The following is a 24,671-nucleotide window of genomic DNA, read 5'->3' as shown; positions in this document are numbered from 1 at the left end:
TCAGCCCGCAACTCCCTTCCCCCACATGGCCTTCGACTACAATGTAGTTGGTGATCGCTTCTCTGAGTTGACCTTTCCCCGGAACGTGAGGCCAGCCTCGAAGCCATGGAGTCAACCTCCTGGTACTTATTTCTACAGTTCTTGGGTGTTAGTCTCCCACTCTGTTATTCTATATACCATAGATGAGTGCAATCTTTCTATGTCTGTCTCTCTCTTTCTGACTCATTTCACTCAGCATGAAACTTTTCATGCCCATCCACTTGACTACAAAATTCTTGACCTCCTTTATTCTAACAGCTGCATAGTATTCCATTGTATAGATGTACCAAAGTTTCCTCAACCAGTCATCCGTTCTGGGGCATTCGGGTTTTTTCCAGATTCTGGCTATTGTAAACAGTGCTGCGATGAACATACATGTGCAGATGTTGTTTCGATTGTACTTTTTTGCCTCTCTGGGATATATTCCCAGCAGTGGTATTGCTGGGTCAAATGGGAATTCAATATCTAATTTTTTGAGAGTCGTCCAAATTGTTTTCCAGAAGGGCTGAACCAGTCGGAATGCCTTCATTTCTTAGCTGCACATTCAAGACCATCTAACTTATAGATGATTTTCAAAGTTACAGCTTTTAACTTTCAAAACTCAAAAGAATGTTTGAATAAAACTTCTGTGCAAAGAAAAACAAAACTATAATAATCTTTAACTTATAATTATTATTACTATTATTATTATTATTGTTTTGCTTTTTGGGTCACACCAAGCCATGTTCAGGGGTTACTCCTGGTTCTGCACTCATGCATTACTCCTAGCAGTGCTTGGGGAACCATATGGGATGCTGGAGATTGAACCCTGGTCGTCTGTGTACAAGACAAATGCCCACCCGCTATACTATCGCTCTGGCCCCAATCTTTAACTTTTTAAAGTTAAGTTTACTATGTTTATTTTTAAGGGGTTTATAGATATATACAGAAAATTTAAATCTGGAGAATTGGGAATCTTAAAGTTAGTTAAATGGCATCGCATCTCACACTCCGGAAGATTTTTTGTTGACAAAACGTCTACTTTCCAGAAGAATCACTAAATTTTAGTAGAAAAGTCCATGCTCTTAAAGGAAAGAATGGGGCTAAAGAGATGGTTCAAAGGGCTGAAGCTCATATTTCGCATGCTAACGTCCCAGGTTTGATTCCTGGTACCATAGGGTCCCCCAAAACTGCTGGAAATAGTCCCCATTCCCCAAACAAACACGGCCATGTGGGGTGGAGGGGGCGGGGGGAGTCACTGTAGGAAATTATTTGAGGCTGGAGAGATGATGGGCTAAAGGACTAGAGCACGTGCTTTGCATGCCAGAGCCACGATTCCATTCCCAGGACCATGTGCACTAAGCAGTGTGAGACGTGATCCCCGAGCACTGTGCCCAAGTGGCCCCTCCCTGCTAGTACTGCCAGGTATGACCCAAAAATTAAATTGTAAAAAAGAAAGAGGAAGGACCAGGGATGTCGCTGAGTGGTAAAGTGAGGCTCTGGGCTGATGCCCCCAGCACGGAAGGAAGGAAGGAAGGAAGGAAGGAAGGAAGGAAGGAAGGAAGGAAGGAAGGAAGGAAGGAAGGAAGGAAGGAAGGAAGGACGGGATGGAGAGAGAGAAAGAGAGAAAGAAAGAAAGAAAGAAAGAAAGAAAGAAAGAAAGAAAGAAAGAAAGAAAGAAAGAAAGAAAGAAAGAAAGAAAGAAAGAAAGAGAGAGAGAGAGAGAAAGAAAGAAAGAAAGAAAGAAAGAAAGAAAGAAAGAAAGAAAGAAAGAAAGAAAGAAAGAAAGAAGAGAAAGAGAGAGAAAGAAAGAAAGAAAGAAAGAAAGAAAGAAAGAAAGAAAGAAAGAGAGAGAAAGAGAGAGAAAGAAAGAAAGAAACAAAGAAAGAAAGAGAAAGAAAGGAAGGAGGAAGGAAGGAAGGAAGAGAGAAAGAAAGAAAGGAAGAGAGAAAGAAAAGAAAGAAAGAAAGAAAAGAAGGAAGGAGAGAAAGAAAGAGAGAAAGAAAGAAAGAAAGAAAGAAAGAAAGAAAGAAAGAAAGAAAGAAAGAAAGAAAGAAAGAAAGAAAGAAAGAAAGAAAGAAAGAAAGAAAGAAAGAGGAAATGACAAAATCTGTCTCTCCTTAAAGAGACATGATGGGATTCATTCATCAGCCATTTATTAAACGCTATTTCAAAGCAAGACATTAGTAAGCAGTGGTGGGCGTGAGGCATTTCACTCCCCTCAATTCCCCAGGGAGAGGAGAGAGAAGATACTAACTGCGTAGATGGCCAACGGGATGCAATTTGGGAGGTGCACGAGGCTGCGAGAGTTGCGAGGAGAGACTTAACTGAGGGATGCAGCGGACTGGCAGGCGCCGGGCACTACAGCTGGACCTCTCGGGGAGGTCCCAACCCTGTAGCACCAGCCCCAGGGCCTAAGCTGCCCACCAAGGTCTTCATGAAAACAGTGTATCCAGGCACAACCTCGTTGAGGAATCCTAGATATCGTGCTCACAAACAATGAAAAAATACAGTCTAAGTCCCGATGTATTAGCAGAATTTTTAGGCAGAGAACTGGGGAAAGACCGTTCAGGACAGAGAGAATAACAGCAAAAAAAAAAAAAAAAAAAAGGAAAAGACAAACGGACCCCTGGAGATCTCACCCTGGGGCGGGCCTGGCTTGCCCACCACAATCATACCCTCCTCCCTGGTCCTGGGAAGTTGGTTAGAGAAACGCTGAAACACAGAGGATTCCCCCAACCCCAATACACACACACCCCAAAGGATTCTGGGTTCAATCCAGTGGACAACAGAAAATAACTGGACATTTTAGATCAGTGGACTCAAAGGGCAGAAGCTGGGCTTGAGGGAGAGTCATGTAACAGCATCATACAGACACGGAAGCGCGCGTGAAGGGGAGCCCAAGAGACCGAAGGGAGGGCAAGGAGCTGGAGTCCCTGCACGGAACCCACCGCCGGGGATTTAAGGCAATCTGCACGGCTTCCTTTGCACCCCATGCCTCGCAGAAAACGTATTTAGTGGCCCAAACACTTGACAACCCCATTCAACACAGCCTCTGAAATCTTTGTTTAAAAAAAAAAAAAAAGCTGTTTGCTCAATGTTGGAGTTTTGGCCACTGATGGTGTTCAAGCCCCACCATGGCCCTCTCTTCCCCCTTCAGTGTAGGATCTGATACAAAGCCCTGGAACTCTGAGTTCTGCGATGGTGGGAAGATCAAACCAGCCCCCCCCCCCATGCCAGCACGCACTCCTGGTGGGGTCCAGTTAGCAGAGATGAAACCCTGGTGGGTGCACCGAGGCAAGGGTCCTACCTGCTGCATTATCCCTGCAGTCCCCACCCAGCCACAATGACAACCGAAGGCTCTCGGCTCTTTCGTCACACAAACTGTGTGGACCGATTTGCAGTGTGACTACTTAGCTCTCTTCAGAAAGCCTTATTATGTATTATATCTATATCTATCCATGCCCTCTTGGGGAGTTGTGTGTGTGTGTATGTGTGTGTGTGTGTGTGTGTGTGTGTGTGTGTGTGTGTGTGTGTTTGGAGGATGGATGACCATTAGTTTTGGTGTTCACCCAGTTTGGGGGTGCGTGGGGCAGGGTTGATCCTAACCCTCCGCAGAGTAACCATAAATGGCAGCTTGTGGCCACTCTGGAGGGTGAACCCCTTTGGTGTCCCTCCCAACCTAGAATGAGGACAGAGAAGATAAAGAGAAGGGGTGCTGCAGGATACTGAAAGAGATTCTGAGCTCCAGAAACCCTCGCAGGGAGTCGCCCTTCCATTAGACGCCCAATGGTGTACGGGCCACTCGGTGTTGGCCACACTGAATGGGCACAGTCACTCTGACGCCTGGCTGTCCCAGCGAATGTCGGGCTCTGGCTTTCACACGGTCTAGCGCCCAGCATCAAAGGAGCCATCAAGCTTAATTCTCGCAGAATCAGGACTTCAACTAGAAGTCTCCAGCCAAGTGGGGGCCAGAGCTCTACGAAATGTCACCTTTAAAGTTCTGAGTTAAAGGGTCGGCGTGTAGCTCGGTGACAGAGCACTTGTCTTGCCGGTGGAAGGACCTGGGTTTCTTTCGTAGCACCGAAGAACACAAAATAGGGCTCTGAGCTGAAGTGTGAGAGGCAACTAAAAGCTGCAGTAAAAAGCCACAAATAAGAACATCCTCCAAATAGTACTTCAGTTTTCAGAACAAATGACCTTCTTGAGTTGTGCACAGAACAGAAAGGAAGACCCTGTCCTTCCCGCCACAGCTGAAAGGTCATTAACTGTGAAAAACAGCATCTTCCTCAGAAAGTTTTCAAAAGCAGAGTAGTAAGTACTTACACATCTTTGGCTGCTCCTGCAGGGCCTGGGAGGGAAAAAAAACAGGTTTGCATATTAGTGTGATGATATTGCATAAAATATTTAAACCAATTTCTCAGGGGGTATGGTGCCGCCAGCAGGTAAACCTGTACCTGCAGGGCGAGTGCATCAACAGCCTGATGGTGCCTTCAGGCTTCCTGATACCCCAAAATTGCTGCTGTGTCTTTAGCCAGACCCCAACAACTTGGGGCCAAGTTTACCAAAAAATTAAATGGTCAAAAGTTAGGTATGTGGAAGACACACCCACAAACCACCTCCTGCTCAGCTTTATAAGCTGATTTTGCGGCCTTATTTCAGAGACCCATAAATCTTAAAAGAGATCAATAGACACAGTTAGGGTCTGTAGCATGGAGGTAGGCAGGAAGCATGGCTGACATCTCCAGGCCCATGTGAATCGGACTGGGCCTCCTCCCCCCAGGTCCCCAGTTTACCAGTAGCTTGGCAGTCACACCCACAAACTGCCCCCGACGCCATGTAATCTCATCAATGGCCAAGATCCAGAGACTAAACTAAAGCTCCCAGAATAGAACAACACAGAATCTCCTGACCCACATCAGGCTGTCCTCACCGGAGGACCTCAGAGGGGGGCTGGTTGAGTCCCCCTCCCCACCCCAAGCAGAACCCCAGCAGCCAAAAACTTCCAAAACCAAACTGTTGCCATGCTCAAGGCCATTCTCCACATGCTCAGACGAGCCTCACCCAAGTGGGAACAAGCCTCACTCAAGATGGGATGAAAATCACCCAATAGAGAACTGGCAGGAAAACCCAGGCATGCGGGAACCTGTGACTGAGATCTCCGAGCCCACTCAGATCAGAACTGGGCCTCCTCTCCCCAGGTCCCCAGTTTTCCAGTAGTTTGGCAGTCACACCCACAAACTGTCCCCCAGCCCACCATGTAATCTTATCAATGGCCAAGATCCAAAGACTATAAAACTAAAGCATCCAGAAGAGAATGACACAAAATTTCCTGGACATTATATTCTATCCATAACAAACAATACAAACAAATCGTCTAGCATTGCCTTTTCGGCAGGTTTGAGTGGTGGTGAGACTGGTGTCAAAATATCAAATTAGAATATCGAATGTAACCAAAGTAGAGAGAGAGTATGGGGGAAATTGTCTGCCACACAGGCAGGGGAAGGGTTGGAACAGGGGTGGGGGTGGGAGAATACTGGGGATTTGGGTGGTGGAAAATGTGCACTGTGAAGGGATGGGTGTTTGATGATTGTATGACTGAAGCTCAAACATGAAAGCTGTGTAACTGTATCTCACGGTGAATCAAAAAAAGGGGGGGATAATAATAAAATAATAAAATAAAATTAGCATTCTGAACAACAAACAAAAGTAATGTGGAGTTCATGCCCAATTCAATCAGCTTAATCAATGACTGGAAAAAATAGCAGTAATCCTACATTATAAAAAAGGAAAAATAAATAAATTTCTTGTGTTTAAAACAAAAATAAACAAACAAACCAATTTCTTTATTAAAATAATATTCCAGGGGCTGGAGAAGTAATACAATGGAAGGGCGCTGTCCTTGCATGCACCAACCAAGTTCGATCCACAGCACCACATAAGGCCCCCTGAGCACTGCCAGGAAGGATCTCTGAGGGCCAGGAGTAAGCTGTGAGCACTGCCAAGAGTGACCCAAAAACACTGTCACTGTCAGTGTCTTCCTATTGCTCATCGATTTGTTCAAGCGGGCACCAGTAACGTCTCCATTGTGAGACTTGATTTGTTGTTACTGTTTTTGGCATATCAGATACGCCACAGGGAGCTTGCCAGGTTCTGCCGTGTGGGTGAGATACTCTCGGCAGCTTGCCAGGCTCTCCAAGAGGGGTGGAGGAATTGTACCTGGGTTGACTGAGTGCAAGGCAAACGCCCTACCCGCTGTGCTATCGCTCCAGACCCAAAAAACAAAAAATAAAAATTTACACAAATAGGGGGCAGGAGCACAAGCATAGTGGGTTATTGCACACCGCTGACCCAGGTTCGATTCCCAGCCTCCCATATGGTCCCCTGAGCACCACCAGGAGAAATTTCTGAGTGCATGAACCAGTAGTAGCCCCTGTGCATCACCGGTGTGACCCAAAAAGAAAAAAAATTTTCACACAAATAAATAATATTCCACAGAAGCAGGGTGAAAATACGATTTTTCAAGCAGGTCACCTGAGGGCTCTGGGATGAGTCTGGATGCAGTTCTGGCATACAGCAAGTCTGAACCCAGCCACACCGTCACCACCACGCCAGAACTGCAAAGTTAAAACTCAGAAACAATCCCTTTAAAGGCCGTTTTAAATAAAAAGAAAAGCCCAGGAAACCATAAGCTTTCCATTTTTCTAGCTGTGCTCCGAGTGCCAAGTAGTGCTGCGGATTGAACCCAGGGCCTCACACAGGCAAGGCCTGCACTGTACCATCTGAGCCACACCCCGGGACCAAACTGGACTCTTGAGAACTTACTCTACCCCTTGAAGTAACTCCTCTACAGTCCAAAACGTTGACTCTATGAAGGATTTTACAGACCAGCTAATCCAGTTTTCTTATATTACAGATAAGGAGGACTGGAACAACAGATAAGGATAGCACAGTGGGTAGCACAGTGGGTAGGGCATTTGCCTTGCATGTGGCCGACCCAGGTTCGATTCCTCCGTCCCTCTTGGAGAGCCCGGCAAGCTACCGAGAGTATCCCGCCCGCACGGCAGAGCCTGGCAAGCTACTGTGGTGTATTCGATATGCTAAAAACAGTAGCAACAAGTCTCACAATGGAGACGTTACTGGTGCCCGCTCGAGCAAATCGATGAACAATGGGACAGGATGACAGTGCTACATCGCAATTGAACTTAATCAATTCCAGAACTTTTTTTCCCTTTTCTAAATCCCACACTTTGCCAAGTGGCATCTCTGTAAGCAGCCATGGGATGTGCTAATCTTCAAGAAAAGTGAAGTCAGGGAAACAGTGTGGAGTTGGTGTCCTAAATGAATGAGGGAGTCTCAAAGACGTCTGCACAGCAACAATCACTGATTTTCTAACTCTGCTCTGTCAGGAATCCCTCTCTTGTCACACCCACCCCCACTCTTTCACGAATCCTCGTGGTGGAAACAGCCCATCTCTCCCAGACCCCATGTATTAGTCTCCACACAACACGGCCTTCTTCCCAATATCTGTATCTGGGCAAAACAGAATTTAGTTCCAACTTCGTGCCCTTTAACCTGAAAAAACCTCACATCCTGCTATTGTCAAATGAGGGGTCAGCGTGCCTTTCTCAAAGGTTACTATGACCATTAAAAGCATAATAAAGCATGCAAGCACTCAGCACAAAGTTCAGCCAAAACAGTACGTTTGAATGAGTAGCAATCACACTCACCCAAATATAGGATCACAATTCTTGCGAGTTAGAAACTAAGATGACTTCTGCACAAGTCACAGAGACGTGAAAAAGGAAGAGGTGTTACAAAGTAAGCAAATGAGACTTCAGGAAAAATTACTCAGAGAACTGTAAGGAGTGTCAGTGATATTAAGATGTCTAATGCTACACGTTCAAAACAGAGCACAGAGATTAAGAAGGGAGTCACCTAGGGGGGTTCCCATGGCAATGAATTCAGGGAAGTAATAAACCAGGGTAAAACCTGAACAGAGTGACCCCTCAGCAGCCAGTCCCTTTATCAGCCCTTAATGCAAGATGAGGGGCCCGAGAGATCATACAATGGGTAAGATGCTTGCCTTGCATGCACCCCACTCAGGTTCAATCCCTGGCGCCCCATAACGTCCTCTGAGCCCCACCAGGAGTGATCCCTGTATGCCGAGCCAGGAATAAACCCTGAACACTGCTGGGCATCACCCTCCAAAAAATGAAACCCAAGGCTGGCCCCCCTGTGGAGATGATTCTGCAGGAACTTAATGCCTGATAAGGTAAGAAGGATGTCAGTCCAAAGAGAAAAGGCTGACCCATCAGGAGAGAAAAAGACTTCTCAGGAACAAAAGGCCCTTCCTGGGGGAAGAACTTAAAAGAAGGGGTGGGGTAGTGGGGAGGCTTACAGGGAGGGAGACTGGGGTCCCTGGGGAGGGCAGTGAGGACACTGGTGAGGGTGTGGTGTCAGAATTATGTGCACGAGAAGCCATCCCATATATGTTAAATCGCAGAACCTCGATCAAGAAAAAAATTTTTTAAATAATAAAATTTGTAAAAGAATTTGAAAGAAGACCATCGGGGGCTGGAAGGAAAAGGGCCCCACAACCCCAAGTTCTTGTCGCTGTATCTGCCTGAGTCACTAAAGCACTTGACTTGTGTCTGCAGCGTAGGGGGCCGGCGTGCGGAGCCCAGAGAGGCAGCTGAGACGACAAAGCGCTTCCTTTCCAAAGGGGAATAGGGAGCCTAATGAGTGTGGATTTTAATTAGCCACCGGGATCCACTTCACCTTGATTGCACCAGGCTCGGGCACCCCGGGGGTGTCTCGCCAGCTGGGCTTGCTCAAAGCGGATGTCTGAGGCTTTCTTCCGGAGGGAAGTCAGGGGACCAACTGCCTGCTCTCTAGCGTCCCTCTCTTCAGAGGGAAGAAGCATCTATCGAGCAGCTGGAGGGAGGAGATGGGCCAAGCCAAAAGCACTCTATCGATGGGGGCTGCCTGAGAGGCGGGCGTGGGGGGCGGGGAACGGCACTTGCCTTGCATGCAGCCCACCCAACGTCCATCTCTGGCTCCCCCTGTGGTTCTCTATGCTCTGCCAGGAGTGATACCTGGGCACAGAGACAGCAGGAGTCCCGGAACACCACCAGTTATACCCCAGCCCCCCCTAAATAAAAACACTGTACCAATAAGATGTGTATGTGCGTGGCACACACACACACACACACACACACACACACACACTTTGTCTGCTTGCCACTGTTTTCAAAGCGAAATTTCTGAATTTCTATGTGTGATGAGTGTAGAAATTAAGTAATATGTGTTCACTAGCAGATGAGAAGCAGGAGAGCCAGAATAAGGATCCCCAACAAACAACTTCTCAGATTAAAAAAAAAAAAATCAGGGGGCTGGAGAGATTGTACAGCAGATAAGGCATCTGACTTGCATGTGGAGACTGGGGTTCGATCCCTGGCACCCTATATGGGCCCCCAGGCCCCATCAGGAGTGAACTATGAGCACAGAGCCAGGAGTAAACCCTGAGCACAGCCCCAGAACAAAACGAAGAAAGCAATACTGCAATTCTCAGAAACCCTCCACAATACTATTAAAATACCAAGATCTGGCTTTCCCAGATAATTCAAAAAGTAAAAGGCTCCAGTTTGGCATTTTTTAGGTCATTGGGGGTGTCTGGGAATAATCAAGTGCTTTTTCATGTAAATCAACAAAATTAGAATTCCCAAACTCAAAAAGTAAATTAACAAATGATACCAAACAACGGTTCACCTTCTGAAAACAAGGAAAATCTGTATATACAATATAGATTACACCTCTTTTTTCTGAAAAAGTATAATATCATAAAGTTATTCAGAGTAGGTTATTTTATCTTTTCAATAAAAGAAAACTAAATTTTACTCACAATAAAGTTTAAGCATACTTCATCTATATTTATGCAATAAAGCGTTTCCACCTAAAACTTTTCAGATAATGGCAAAAATTTCACTGCTTTAAATTTGTGTTTATGGTTTGTATAATTTATTACTTACTCAACAGATATGGACACACAGACAGATGTGTACCTACTTCTTCCCAGGCCCTTGGGATAGAATATTCATTCCTGTTAGCACCACTTCATTTCCTGCCAAAATGCCTCTTTACTGTTTAAACATAGCCTGATGCATTATCGTAATAGCCCTAGGAGCAATACAGAGGGAGAGAAGGTAATATTTCTAGTGGAATAAAAGCATCACAAAATACACAGACCATTAGTATGCCTGTAAATAAAAGATTTAATAAGAATTTTCTAAACCTATATAAACGTAACAATTTTAAGTCTTTTCTCAAAACAGTGGAGAGAGGCAGAGAGCTTTGCTTGCAGGATAGCATACAGACTCAGATCTAGTGAGAAGCAATTATTGAGGTTGTGTTGAGGTTGTGTAAAGAAGAACACTTCCTCTGAAAGAAAAGGTTGACCATTTACCCACTGCTGACTGTTCTCGATTTTTACTTCATTTTACGATGATGTGTGCCCCTTTTATTTCAAACACTTCCGAAGCGTATAATGCTTTATTCATGAGCCTCGAAGTAAAAAAGGCTTGCCCATGGCTTTAAAATATATGGCTAAGGGGTTCTAGCACTTGTTTTGCTTCTAGCTGACAGCAGTCTAATCCCCAGCACTGCATTCGGTCACCAGAGTCCCACCAGGAGTGATTCCCCCTTCATAATGCCAGGAGTAAGCTCTGAGCACATTTGAGTGTGGCCCATAAACAAAACAAAACAAAACAAAACGAAAGAACCTTAAAACCTTAATCTGGAGACACCAGAGCTGAGTCATTCCAGGCAGGCCCTTTCCCTGGAAGCCTTCTCCAGATGGGGGTGGAACAAGTCCTCCCACCCCTGGGAGAACCAGCACCCCACCCACGCCTGACTTCCTCCCATATAAATGACGCAGCTCCCCCAGCTAATCCCAAAGAGACTCCAAGCTGCCGAATCATCCCATTGCTCCGGCTTCTAGAGCGCACAGCCTCAGATGTGGCAGCACACCTCCAAACCTCACGAGGGTCCGTGAGGAGCATGGCTAAGCAGCCCATTAAGCTCAAGGAGTCAAAACAGTAACACAGAAGGCTCAACTAGCACCAAGCAACCCAGTGAATCCTCAGACAAACGTTAGTGACACCATTGTGAGATAAATGTTGTAACAAGCAATACAGGGGCAGACTTGGAGGCTGAATGGGCAATGGGGACCCTGGTAGAGGGAAAGTCACACTGGTGGCAGGGACTGGTGCTGGAACACTGAATACTGGAAACAACTATACTATGGATAACTTTATAAATCACAGTGCTTAAATAAAGTGTCAAACATTAAAAAAAAAAAGAAAAAAAGCAATCTGTGGGGCTGGAGCAATAGCACAGCGGGTAGGGCGTTTGCCTTGCATGCAGCCGACCCGGGTTCGGTTCCCAGCATCCCGTATGGTCCCCTGAGCACCGCCAGGAGTAATTCCTGAGAGCATGAGCCAGGAGTAACCCCTGTGCATTGCCGGGTGTGACCCAAAAAGAAAAACAACAACAACAACAAAAAAAAACAATCTGCTATCGGTAATGTCAGAGAAACATAGTCTTTGTCCCCTGGTAGAACTTCTGAACCTTCGGGCATCTCCTGAGTGAAGAGTAATAGAAGTCCCTGTCATTCTCATGCCTTAGAACTCTCGGACCTATTTCTGATAGCTTTGGGGAGGAGATGGTTCCCCAAAAAGCCAAGAGAGAAAAAGAAGTTTGGAACTTTGAGCCCCAGCTCCGGGCCTCGGGGAGGATGGGCCAGAGATGAAGCGAAACAGTCAAGAGCAGTATCTCTAGCCTTGCTGAGTCTGCATAAATAAAACTTCTATAACCCCCACCCCACAAATGATAGGGTGCAGAGTTTCAAAGAGGGCACACTTCCATGTGCCAGGAAGACCCCTGCATCTGCACCCTGTACCTTCCTGCCAAACATCACCCCACTTACTGCCCCGTCTAGCTATGCATCACATCTCTTTTTATAGGACAACAGATTTAATCTGGTGAAATAACTTCCCAAGCTCAGTGAGCCACTCTACCAAACTGTTGAAACAGAAGTGGAGGATTATGGGAAACCCAAATTTGTAGCCAAGTTGGATAGAAGTGCAAGAAGGCTGAGGACTCGATTCTTGCAACTGTCATCTGAAGTGAGGGTGTCTTGTGAGTCGAGCCTTAAAGCTTGTGCAAACTAACACTAACTCCAGGCAGTTGTTGTCACCATTGAACTATAGGTTGCCTGGTTTATGGTGATGAACTAGGCACTGGATTACCATTTCCATAGGAGAATGGCAAAACCTTTCAAATATATTAGGGGGGGTGAGTCTGGGTGGTCACAACTCGTGGTGTTCAGAGACTATTACTGGCCTGGTCCTCAGTGGACACATGTGATGCCAGGGATCAAACCAGGGGTAGCCTAAACAACTGGATGCAAAGAAAGTGCCTTACCGCCTGACTATTTCTCTGGCCAAGTAACTCTAAACAACCCTGTGATTCATTAAGAATCATACCAAGATTGACTTGGGTGGTGTTAACTTCAACAAATTATTATTTATACTTATAACTCCAGGTAGAGAGCTTCACACACACACACACACACACACACACATTTTTAAAATCTATTTCACTCTTGAACAAATGCAGAAAAGTCTCTGCATTCATTTCCTAGACTCCTCAAACTGGAGAGTAATACACAACAGAAATAAATATAGAAATAAATGGTCCTAGAGGAGACAAAACTGGAGGCTGAAAATTAATAGCAAGGTGTCACTAGATCCAACTCCCTCCCGAAAGGGTAAGAAGCCACCGCAGCCTTCCTCCTCTGGGGAGGACGCATTTCCCAGCACACTTCCGCTGTGGACACACCACTCTCTGCCTCTTCTTGTCATCACTTCACCTTCTCTTCTGTCTTTTCCCCTTCTGCTCTACTGGTTCTTGCAAAGGATCAGGGATTATCCAGATAAATCTATCATAAGGTCTTTACCTACAAGTCCTAAAATGTCACATCGTCAAAGACCCTACTTTCCAGACACTATTCACACTCCTAGAGATCAGGAGAGGGACCTGGGCTTTAGAAGAACATCCACCAACTATACCTTATCTTTAAAAAAAAAAGGTGCACAGTTGGGGTTGGAGGTATACTGGTAAAGTACAAGCCCACCCACCCCCCAAGCCCCATAAGAGGCCCTAGGTGTCATCTCTGGGAGCCTAAAGAGCAAAAGCAAACCAAAAAACCCTATTATTTTGGAGGAGTTAAATTTAACATATCATATAGTCAAAATTCCTAGTGAATGGTAAAACAAACCAGCTGTAAGATATCATCAGTTCAGTAATGTTAAGTTTATATACATACATTTATTACTATATGTTGTATATGTGTGTATATATATAATCTTGGTGTCTATAGAGAGATGCTCCTTTGGAATCAAATCAGTCAGACAAGAAGAGTGAGGTAGTTATACAATCCAGTTTTCAATACTCTTCAAACTCATAACTCTATTGGGCGTTTCCTCACATGCAAAATTCTAGAGTAAATTACTAATATAAATAAAACACCGGGGTTGGAGTGATAGCTCAAAGGGCTAAGTGAATACTTTGCACACAGGAGGCCAAGTTTGATTCCTGGCACCCCATGATGCTGTAGCACCACCAAAGTGACCCCACCAACCCCTGTTAGGGTTAGCCCAGAATATCACACTCCAAAAGTAGCCCAGAAACAACAGCAAAGCACTTAAGAAACACAACATGCCATTTTACATTTGAAAAATGATCTATTAATGCTTTTTTTCCGGTAACTATTCTATATGCATTTTTTAGAGTATATGGAATAAACTAGAAATACTCACAGGTAAATGAATGCTAAATGATACACTAAATCTTATTTTTAGTTCAGACTGAGTGGTGATCATTGAAACATACATACACACCTCCCTAAAAAATACATAAATATGAAGAATTTCTAAAAAGAAAATTTACAAGTCACTCTTCTTTCAGCATAAGTGATTAAAAAAAAACCACAAATGATTGTGACTCTTACGGGAAATAATTAAAATCTACAGGAACATTTTACTCTTTGTTTGTTCTATAAAAGACAAAAGGTCCTCTGAGAACTGTATAAACACAACTATAGAAAAATAAACAAAACCCTCTTTAATTTGACAGCATGCTGTGTCTCCTCTGACCCATAATAGTTCTACAACTATGTCATAGTCTCAGTTTGGCCAAAAGATGAAGAACACCAGCCCTTAGGTTCCTCTAAAGCAATGTCTATGTTTTCAAGAGGCCAATATAAGGTAGCAGATTCATAAGTCATTTCTTCAATAATGGAGAAAAAAATTTCAGGTCAAAGTGTCCGAGGGCAACAAATTTATGGTAATGAGCAGGGAGGCGATCACAGACTTTGTCTGCAAGCTGCCCTCACCAAGCCCCTCTGCTCCAGTACATGAAAGTTTACGACTGGGCAGCCTTGGACATGCAGACCCAAGGCAGGACAGTGACCCCGCGCTGCTGGAACTGAAGCCGTGTCTACGTTCAACCATAAGCAGCTTCCAACACAACCCAATGATTCCCTGGGGTCACCTCTCAGACCATTTTCTTGATTGTTATGTCTATTGTGGAGAGTGAGTGCCACCAAGTTCACTTGCTGATTGGGTGTGGCTGGCCTGGGTGACCTGCCCCTGGTCAATCAGCAGGGAGCCCCTCCCCCCTTCCCCCTCCCCCACACCCCCCCTTCACACCTTGGACAGTTCCCTGAGAAGGGATACCATCTCCTTCCCTGTGCTTTCACCTTTCACCTCCAAGTTCATTTCTCTCCCACTTCCTCTCACCCAGGCCGCCCAGTGCAGCCTGGGCCTTAACTGTCTCCCAGGGGTCTTGAGCATCAGCGTCCCCACCTGTCACTCCACTGCTGATAGACAGCAGTCTCAAATCACACCTCCCCAGTTCCGCTCGTCTTGCTGTTGCCAGCTATGGATGCCTCTCTCCCTATAACTCATGGGAACTTGTAATCGAGAAAGATGCTCTACTCACTTGGTACCCATGCACTCACTTCATCTTGAGTAGGCTTTATCCTTACTGCTCCAGACTGCAGCTGAGAAAAGTAAGGTGAAGCGAGTTGCCTGAACTCATGTAGCTGGTAAGTGCCAAATCAGAATCTGAAATGGGGGCTTTGGGCTCCTGAATCAATGATGTGACTTTCCTGCCTCTCTGTCCTCCTCATCTTAACCTTTCTGACCTTCTTTCTCAACACCTTATCACCACAGTGAATGACTAAAGTCAGACAGGCCAGACTTTCTGCTGCCCTGAAATCCACCCATCATTTCTCTCCCATCCTTTCCTACACTCTCCCCTCTGTTATTCCCACCTATTCAAGCCTTAACTATTCGTGAAAGCTGAGCCCAACTTATTTGACAGGGACCACTCCAGCGCCTTGGACTCTTCTCAATTGTTCCATTTGTCACAGTGGCATGAGCCGGTACCACTTTAGAACTTGTTCTCCATACCTTGTTTCCTGAAGAGGTTCAATCATTCAACTAGATTTTTGAAGAGTCAAACAACCGCGCTGCAAGTTTTGGTACTGGTCTCTGGGCTGAAAGGACAGCTAAGAACGATTCCCATATGCTTTTCTGAGACCCACCACTGGGGAATGGTAAAAAGACAACAGAAAAAAAAAATGAGTTCTCCATCAAAGAACATTTTGGAGAGAAAAAATTGGAGGGAGCACAGCTTTACAAAAACAGAAAGGAGGGTGGTGAGGTTGGGACCTATGGGGCGGGCGGGGACGCTGAATGACTTCTATGATGAGATCAACATGTTGTATGATTTCTCCTAAGTGATGAGATCACTGTCTTCCAAAGTAGGTGACACCACCTCCCCCCAAGAGGGGATGCCAGGATTTTGGGGAGGGCAGGGGGGAGGGGGAAGAGGGCGGCCACTAGAAGCTTTGGGTGCACCTACAGAGGGGGGAAGCAGGCAATATGAGTTTGGGATCTCTGACCTAAGCTAATGCTAAGTACAGAGGCAGCACACACCATTTGTAGATGTAAATAAGAATTCAGCCACGCTGCTACCTGATTGGGAAGGACGCTGGAGTCACCATGCCCACTGAAGATAAGCCAACAGTCTACAAAAAAAAAAAAAACAGACCCCAAACTCTATCAACTCCCTTGGGTCACTGGTTAAATGGGTTAGATGAGTATGAAACTCCACTGCCTCGACTCAGGTTATATAAGGGCAGAACTATTATTGAAATGTTGCAATAATAAACTGCCCACAAAACATTAACTTCCCCTTACAGATCTCGGGTTGAAAAATTGCAACTGGACAACTCAATCGAGCCTCGGGAGCAGAGCAGGAGACATCTAAAATAACTCTGTTGCTGTAAATACTTTCTAAAGTCTTAGCCTGCACAGAAATAGGCTCCTACAGATATTTGGAGCTACCCCAACGTTAGTCATTTTTCTCCTTTCCTTTGTGGTCATCACTGATGTTGAGATCTCTGGGAACGGCACCCTTGGGTGCAGTGCTCACACACACACTTGGCACCCGGGATCACAACAGCAACATTGGGGTTCACACCCACCCACGTGCCACCTAACTCCTGTCCTCACACAGGCAAAGCATGTGCTCTACTACTGACTGAATCACCTCCACGTCCTTGGAATGATCCAGTTTTCTAGGGGGTTTTCTGGTTTATATCAGATTCAACTAACAATCTCCCTGTGTGGTTGTGAAAAATGACCGACCCATTGCAGATTACAAGATCAAATGCAGGGATACTACTCATTTTTCTGCTATTTAAGTGTTATGATCAAGGAGAAGCAAGGAGCTGGAAATGTATTATCAGAGGGAGGGAGAGGGAGGGGGAGAGAGAGAGAGGGAAAGAGAGGGGGAGAGAGAGAGGGGGAGAGAGAGAGAGAGCAAAAAAAGGCAAGATGGGGCAGAGAGCCAAGAGAAATACAGAGCAAGAACGTCCTGTCTTACTGAACAGAGTTTCACAAACTTTTCTGACTGTGTTTCTTTACTGTGGCTCCCCACCCTACCAGATGGCCCCCTAGTCTTGTGTTTCCCCCTTTATGTGATTTTTCACCTGTTCCCCCTTGGAATACCAGGAGCCCAGGGAAGGAGGGGGAGGGGGTCCTCTGAGAAAAAAAACTGTTATTGAAAATGCAACACTTTGAAAATGGCCTATTTCATCCAGATGTTTTTCTGTCACTTAGTGTCTAGCAACTAGACGGGAAAATGTACTGAGATCTTCACTGAATGGAAGCTATATTCTACTACAGTTCTAAGGAAAAATCCAATTCCCACAGCAACAGAGTGATCAGACTAAAACACGAAAATGGAGACAGTGGTGTGTGATTGACAGAGCTCTCGTGATCCCAGCTAGGCTGACAGCCCAACATCCCCAGGAATACTCTCTGATTGAACATCACTGTCCATCACCTCCCAGGCAATTGGATGTTCCATATGTGCCATTTTCTACTTTACTTTGCGGCTCTTCTGAAAGGGTTATTCTTCCTAGAGCATCAGCTTCTCAGAGCAGGAAAGTTCGACTTCATTGTACAAGCAACTACTGCTGATTGCCCCAACGCTTCTCCCCAGAGTCCCTCAAGGGCCATTGTACTTAGCACAGAAAGGGGAGCTTTTTATAGACTTAGGGTTCAAAAGATCTACCGTGAGGGCCAGAGATCTAGTAAAGGGGTTGAGGTGCTTGCCTTGCACATATCTGACCCTTGGCTGAGCCCCGGCATGCTCCCCCAAGGACCACCAGGATTGAGCAGAGCCATCAGAAAGCTCTGAGCACAAGTAAATTAAAATGTGTGTGGGGGGGCCGGAGCGATAGCACAGCGGGTAGGGTGTTTGCCTTGCATGCGGCTGACCAGGGTTCGATCCCCGGCATCCCATATGGTCCGCCAAGCACCGCCAGGAGTAATTCCTGAGTGCAAAGCCAGGAGTAACCCCTGAGCGTCGCTGGGTATGACCCAAAAAGCAAAAATTAATAAATAAATTAATTAATTAAATAAAATGTGTGTGTGTGCCAACCCTCCCCACTCCCCACCCTTGCAAATGTCCTATAGGGGAAATTACACCTAAATTTCTAGGGCCTCAATAATCTAGGAGCTACTTCCTGGTGGCTGTTTGGCCACTTTATTACTTATCAGTTTTTCCACATATTAAGGCATACCGAATCAAATTTATTCAGGTACCCTATGCACTATCAATTTGTCATATAAACCAATTAGCCAGACAAAATCCAAAAAAAAGGCCATGGTCCAAATAGCTCAGGGAAAGAGGAAATAATTACCAGGTTTTGCCTGAATTGCTGGAGAATAAACTAGGGATTTCCAATGGAGACCAAGATTGCAAGGGAAGTGAAATGAACGGTTCCCAGAACGGCACCTCGTACCGCCGCCAAGTCTAACCCAAGCCCCAGCCACCAGTCCCTACACTCGGTATCTGCCCCACCACCGTGCCTGGTGGGGTTTAGGTTTGCTTTTGGTTTATTTGTTTTGTTTTGCTAAAAGCTTAAATAAAGCTGCTGAATTATATGACTCCTGGGACATTTCAAAAGCTGTGCGTGGGCAGTACCTGGAGGACAGAAAGATCCATTCATCTCTCGGACACAGTCCCGAGTGCCTGGGTTCAACAACACAAGCGTGAAGCTTGAGCCAGGCGTTCTGCTTGGTCTCTGGCTTAGGGGCACGCCCAGCGCCACGCGGTGGGCGCTCTCTCTGCCCACGCCATCTCCCTGGCCTGATCCGAAGCATTCTGCCGCCGACGTCAAAGCACAACGGAAAGGGATCTCGGCACCTTCACGTGACGGTTTATTCTTTGTCTCAACCTTGCATTTCTCATCCTGGTGCATTTCCTTTCTGAAACGCAAGTCCTCCCAGCAGCCGACAGAAAATTCCAAAAGGACAATGACCAACCCCCTAAGCCAGCCAGCTGGATTCACCAACAAGGCAACGGAGCGGGCCATGCCATCAAGGGGGCTGGGCGTGTCCCTGCTCGGCGTGTCCCCTCTCCTCCGCGTGCCATCTGCATGCTCACGCGCTTACTTTTCCCTGAGCGTAAAGTCGTTTTGAGCAAAGAGCAGGCTAGAAGGCGGAATGTCATGCTCTTACATGACTGTCCTTCAAAAACAAAAGCAAAGCCGCTCATCCAGAGAGCAGGCGCCGAGAATGGGATTTTCAACATAACTACTCTGCCCTTAGTGTAAGCAGGGTGTGTGTGTGTGTGTGTGTGTGTGTGTGTGTGTGTGTGTGTGTGTGTGTGTGTGTGTGTTGTGCATGCACACGCATGGGTGGGGAGGATGGTGGTGGTTGGAAGGTGTTTGGGGGTGGGGGGCAGGGAATGGAGGAGAGTCAGCCTAGAATGAGAACTACGCATTTCTTAAGGGATGGCTCAGAGCTACTGGTCTCTCATCATAGTGGTGCTCTAGCCCTAAACTCATGATTTCCCCCCCTCCCTCTTTCTCCCTCTCTCCTTCCTTCTCCCTCTCTTTCCCTCACTCTCCTCTCTGGCTCCTCTCCTGTCTTTCTTCCCTTTCTCCTGCTTCTTTTTTCCTCTCTTCCTCTTCCATTTCATTTCCCCCCTCTCTCATCCTTATTACGCAGTGCCAGGGATGGAACTCAGGACCTCACACATTAATTCAGGTCTACTTAAAAAAATAATTAAAAAAGACCCACGCAAATCAAAAACCTTCTACAAACCTTCCCGCAATGTTCTTTAATGTGGATCATTGCTCACTGTTCCACATGATTCCATCCCAGCCTTTTATTTGGCTGGGGGGCGGGGGGGGGCAGAGAGTGGTCTAGGGGCTTCCTCTGGCATGTCCCTGGGGGAGGCTCCCAGTGCTGCAGGGGGGGGGTCATGCCGTGTCTGGGGCCCACAGAAGCTCCCACACGCAGCCTTTGCGGTGGGCTTCAGCTCTCCCCAGATCCATCCCCCTCCCTCTTTTTCACTGAATCACCTTGGGGAGATACACAGCTGCAAAGCTGTCCATGACTGGGTTTCAGTCATACAATGGTCCAACACCCATCCCTTCACCAGTGTGTATTTCTACCACCAACGTCCCCAATTTCCCTCCCGCCCCCTCCAACCTGCCTCTGTAGCTGGCTCTCAGATGCTCTCTCTCTCTCCCTCTCTCTATCCCTCTCTCTCTCCCTCCCTCTCCCTCTCTCTTTCTCCCTCACTCGCTCGCTCATTTGGGCACTGTGGTTTACAACACTGTTCCTGAAGGATTATCAGGCATATCCCTTGACCTTCTTTCAACAACCTGCTCTTGTCCAGAGTGATCCTTTCCAACGATCACTGTCATAGTGGTCCCTTCTCTGTCCTAACTGTACTCCCTCCCCACCCCCACCCCATATATGAGAAGGATCACAACCTGTGGGTACAGCTCCGTATTTGGTAGCCACTCCCAGCAGTGCTCGGGGTAACCATGTAGTGCTTGGGATCAAATCCGAGCTTCCAGCCCACTGTCCCCTTCTCTCCCCCTCCCCCCAACACACACACACACACACACACACACACACACACATCAGCCTTCAGACTGGAGTGCACAGGCAGCCCTCAGCACAGGGCACAGGACACACTGTCCATGGTGCACGATGAGGCCTGAAGATCCGTCGCAGCTTTCAGGCTTCCAGTGGCTCTGACTGCTCTGGGCCTGGCCTCCCTCCTTGCCTGGTTACCAGGGGACACTGCCTTTGAAGCCAACTAACCTGCCTCCCTCTCGTCTTTGTTAAGATTCCTTCCCAGCTGGCGCTCTGCACATCACCAAGGACGCAAAGAAGTAAACTTTGTGGGGGGTGGGAGGATGAATAGACAGCTGGGGCCTCAGTCGGGCCCCCCTGCATTTGGACAGCTCAGTGATTCCAAGAGGCACCCCCAGCATGACTGGAGGCAACCAAGGCCACAAGTGGGGGTTCTCAGGGGCCTTCCGGGGCTTGGTGCTGGGGAGGGGAGGACCATGCAGTGCCAGGATGGAGCTCTGGCCCCTTGAGTGCTAGCATGGCCCCGCGTGCTGTCTGCACAGACCCAGAGGTAATCTTCATGATCTTCATAATCTGCATGAGCACCAGAATCGTACCTCCTTAAAGCATTCTCTTTGGTTTGGGGGGCTTGGGGGAGTGGAGGTTTCTTTGGCATGGTTGGGGCATTGGGCAGCCCTTGGGGACTACTCCTGGTGCTGCTCAGAAGAACCAAAACAATGCCACCATGGAACCAGGGTACATCCAGGGCAGGCACCCTACACACTGTCCTATCCTGCTGGCCCCTGGGACCTTCCCTAAAAACAGAATATTCCACATGGACATGTTCCCAGATCAAGGGGGAAAAGAAACCTATCCCAAAAGGAATTGGCAGGAAGATTCTGAAGCCATTTTGGGAACCTCAAAGTAGAATTTAGTATTACAGGTGCTGGAGAGACAGACAGTAAGTGAGGAAGGCGCCTGTGCAGTAAACAGCAGCAGACCCGGTTCGATCCCTGGCACCCCATGTGGTCCCTGAGCACAGACCCAAGAGTAAGCACTGAGCACCACCGGATGTGCCCCAACCCCCCCCCCAAAAAAAACGTTTAATATTCGCATATAATGTTTGATCTTAAGACTGCATTGGGGTCAGGGAAGTGACTCGCCCGAGGTCGCAGTCATTGCAGGGGTCCGGGAGCCCTCCTAGAGAAACTGCAGCATCAGGACCGCAGCTGGCATCTGCGGAGTGGTGTCGGGATGAGACGTGACCATCTGATCTCAGATGGAGGAAACGACGAGAGATTCGGCTCTCCAGGGACACGGAAAGCGCTCAGCCCAAACTACTCAAAGCAGCCAAGACCAAGGCTGGGTACCAGGCGCGACGGGTGGGTGAAGTAGTAAGCGACACCACAAGACACACACCGGGGCTGAATCCTGAAAACTCAACTGCCAATCAGCCAAGTGAAGTGGGCTACGGAATTTAGATGTCTTGGGATTTCACGGGGGAAAAAAAAATAAAATTCCCCAGCCAGACCACTGTTGGCATCCCTAAAAGATGCCGCCCCAAGCACCCGTCTATACATACTGCAGCTTCTCGGGGCAACGAGGGGCGGCCGAGCCCGTCCCAGCAGTGGGCACCGAGCGATGCGGAGAGGCCGGCTTTAGAGTCTCTGCGTCTCCCTACCACACTCCCCCCTCGCCAGCACCAGCACCCGCAAAATACAAAAGGGGGAAAAAAAAGTCCCGATGCCCCGGGCTGGGGCACTTTTCCCCGCGCCACCGCGGGGCTGGGGGTGTCCAGGCGTCTGGGGAGGACAGCGTGGGGGGGGAGGAGAGGAGCGCGCGCAGGGCGGGTCACGATTCGGAACACCACCGGCCCCCCCTCCAGCCCGCCGCCTGCAGGGGAAGCCCCGCCGCCGGTCCTCCCCGGGCGCCCCGCACTGGAGCGCCCCGCAGCCTCCGCTCCAGCCGCGCCCGCCCCCGCCCGGGGGAAGCACCACCTCACCGGGGCTGCCCCCGGGGCTGCCGGCGGGAAAAACCCAGCGGCGGGGTGGGGGGGGGAGGAGAAGGAGAAGGGGCGCCCAGTCTGGTCGCCCCCGGAGCCCGCTCCGTCCCGCCGCGGGTCTCCCGGGCTCGGTGCGCGGCGCCCACGCGCCCCCCGCGCCCCGCGCCCACTTCTGCCCGCGCCCCTCGCGCTCCCCGCGTGCAACCCGCGCCCACCTCGGCCCGCGTCCCCCCGTGCACCCCCCGCGTCCCGCGCCTCCGCCCTCCCCTGGACCCGCGCCCCCCCGCGCCCTCTGCGCTCCCCTTGGTCCGCGCCCCCCGCGATCCCCGCGATCCCCGCGCCCCGCGCTCCCCTCGGCCTGCGCCCCCCGCGCTCACCTCGGCCCGCGCCCGCGTTGGTGGCCGTGGAGTTCCCGCAGCCCATCGCGCCGCCGCCGGCCGGGGCAGCCGCGCTCGGAGCAGGCGGCCGCGCCGTGGGGGCGGAGACGGAGGCGGAGGCGGCGGAGGGCGGCGCGCCCCGACAGGGATGCTGGCGGGCGGGGGGCGCGCGGGGCCGGGCCGGTGGTGGGGGGCGCGCGGGGACCGGCCTCGCGCGCTGCCGGGAGGCGCCGGCCGGGGCACGCGGGCCCCGCGCGGGTCGAGGCGGAAAGGCCGCCGGCCCCCTTTAGCCCCCCGCCCGGCGCCGGGACCCCGGCGGGTCCGCCCGTCACCCCGGCAACCGCGGCGCCGGCCAATCCGCGGCCTCCTGCGGCTTCCCCGGCCGGCCATTGGGCGCCTGTGAGAGGGGGCGGGAATTCAAAGTGGGTTTGGGGGCGCGGGCTAGGAGCAGGGGCGTGGCGGGATGCGGGTGGGGCGGAGGGGTTCCCCAGGTCAGCCCAGCACATCCCCCTGGCAGTTTTCTTTGCCCGCCTTGCCTTCTGCTGCAGGAGGCAGGATGGAGTGGTCCGAGCGGGGGAGTGGGCCCTGGCCTGGCCCGCGGTGGGCGCCGCATCGCCGCTGACTGCGCGCTGCTCTGGTCTGGCGCGAAGTCCCTTTGTGCTTTTCACGGGATGCCGCTCTGTCGCCCGTCGCAGCCACTATCAAGAGCGCAATGCTTTCCCCAGGCACTGACGGCTCCTTATGCTAAGTGTTCGCTGGTGGAGAGCCGGGTCTTGGAACATCCTTATGACTGAAACCCAATGGTGAACAACTTTGGAACTGTGTAGCTCATGGTGATTCAAGAAAAAAATTAATTTAATAAAGCAAGTGTATGCTGCAAGTTTTTTAAATCTGGCTGGAGCTAGGCGCTCCGCTCTGATTCATGACAGAGATGTGATTTGATTTTTTAATTTGGCGGGGATGCTTGGGGACACACCTGGTTCTGTGCTTAGGGATGGCTCCTGTCTAGGGTGCAGGGGCCCATATGCAGTGCCAGGACCAAGTCAGGGCTCGTCATGTGCAAGTGCCTAAATCCTGCACAGTATCTCTCCCCGTTGCTATTGTGTTGGGGACTGCCATGGACAGGGGTTTCTTACTCCCTAGTTCACTGCTCAAGGGTTGCTCCCAGCCCCACATGGGAGATCATACAGTGCCAGGGATGCAGCTGAGAGTTTCTGCATCCAATCCATGTGCTCCAGCCCCTGAGTTGTGATTTCACAAGACGTCTTCCAACCTAATTGTTGGGCAAGGGTGACACCTTAGCTTGTGAACTCAGCAAGTTTATTTAACCCATCAGTGCTACCTTGGTGGCACTATAACGTGACAATAATAATTCAGGGATTTGATCAACTTATGTAGAGCCTAATCCTACATTGTATCACTTTTATCACTTGTCATTCCTTTGCTCATCCATTTGCTTGAGCGGACGCCAGTAATGTCTCCATTTGTCCATGTAGCATGCTAGTGTAGCCCAATGGCGTCTGCTCACTCCAGGAACACGAAGAGCCTCAAACCGTTCCTTCAGGGTCTTGACAAAGAAGTCTGATCATCTCGTAGGTGGGCAGCCAGGCATTCTTTTGATGTCCTGTGCAATCCAGTTGGTAACAGCTCTAGTAATGCGATTCTCCAAATTGCATTACTTGTCTGGCCCATCTGAATTTTGACACCGTGGCAAACGAGACAGCGTCCCTGATTCTTGATCATCAACGGAGGTCGGAACTC

The 24,671-nt window shown here is 48.9% G+C and overlaps 1 protein-coding gene across 1 annotated transcript in view; it reads right to left on the bottom strand.

The window, feature by feature from the left end:
• The window catches only part of C10H12orf75 (chromosome 10 C12orf75 homolog), a 49,421-nt gene extending 26,303 nt beyond the window's left edge, over window positions 1-23,118 (bottom strand). Inside the window, exons 1-2 of the mRNA XM_055118233.1 lie at window positions 22,911-23,118; window positions 4,345-4,369 (exon numbers count right to left, since the gene is read on the bottom strand). Coding sequence (XP_054974208.1) covers window positions 4,345-4,369; window positions 22,911-22,956 — 71 coding nt within the window. The 5' untranslated portion in view covers window positions 22,957-23,118. The remainder of the gene's footprint in view (window positions 1-4,344; window positions 4,370-22,910) is intronic.
• Between the last annotated feature and the right edge of the window lie 1,553 nt (window positions 23,119-24,671).

This window comes from Sorex araneus, chromosome 10, assembly GCF_027595985.1.
Source record: "Sorex araneus isolate mSorAra2 chromosome 10, mSorAra2.pri, whole genome shotgun sequence".
Classification (NCBI taxonomy): domain Eukaryota; kingdom Metazoa; phylum Chordata; class Mammalia; order Eulipotyphla; family Soricidae; genus Sorex; species Sorex araneus.
The sequence above is the reverse complement of the archived record's forward strand: the minus strand, read 5'-3'. Positions and strand labels throughout refer to the sequence as shown.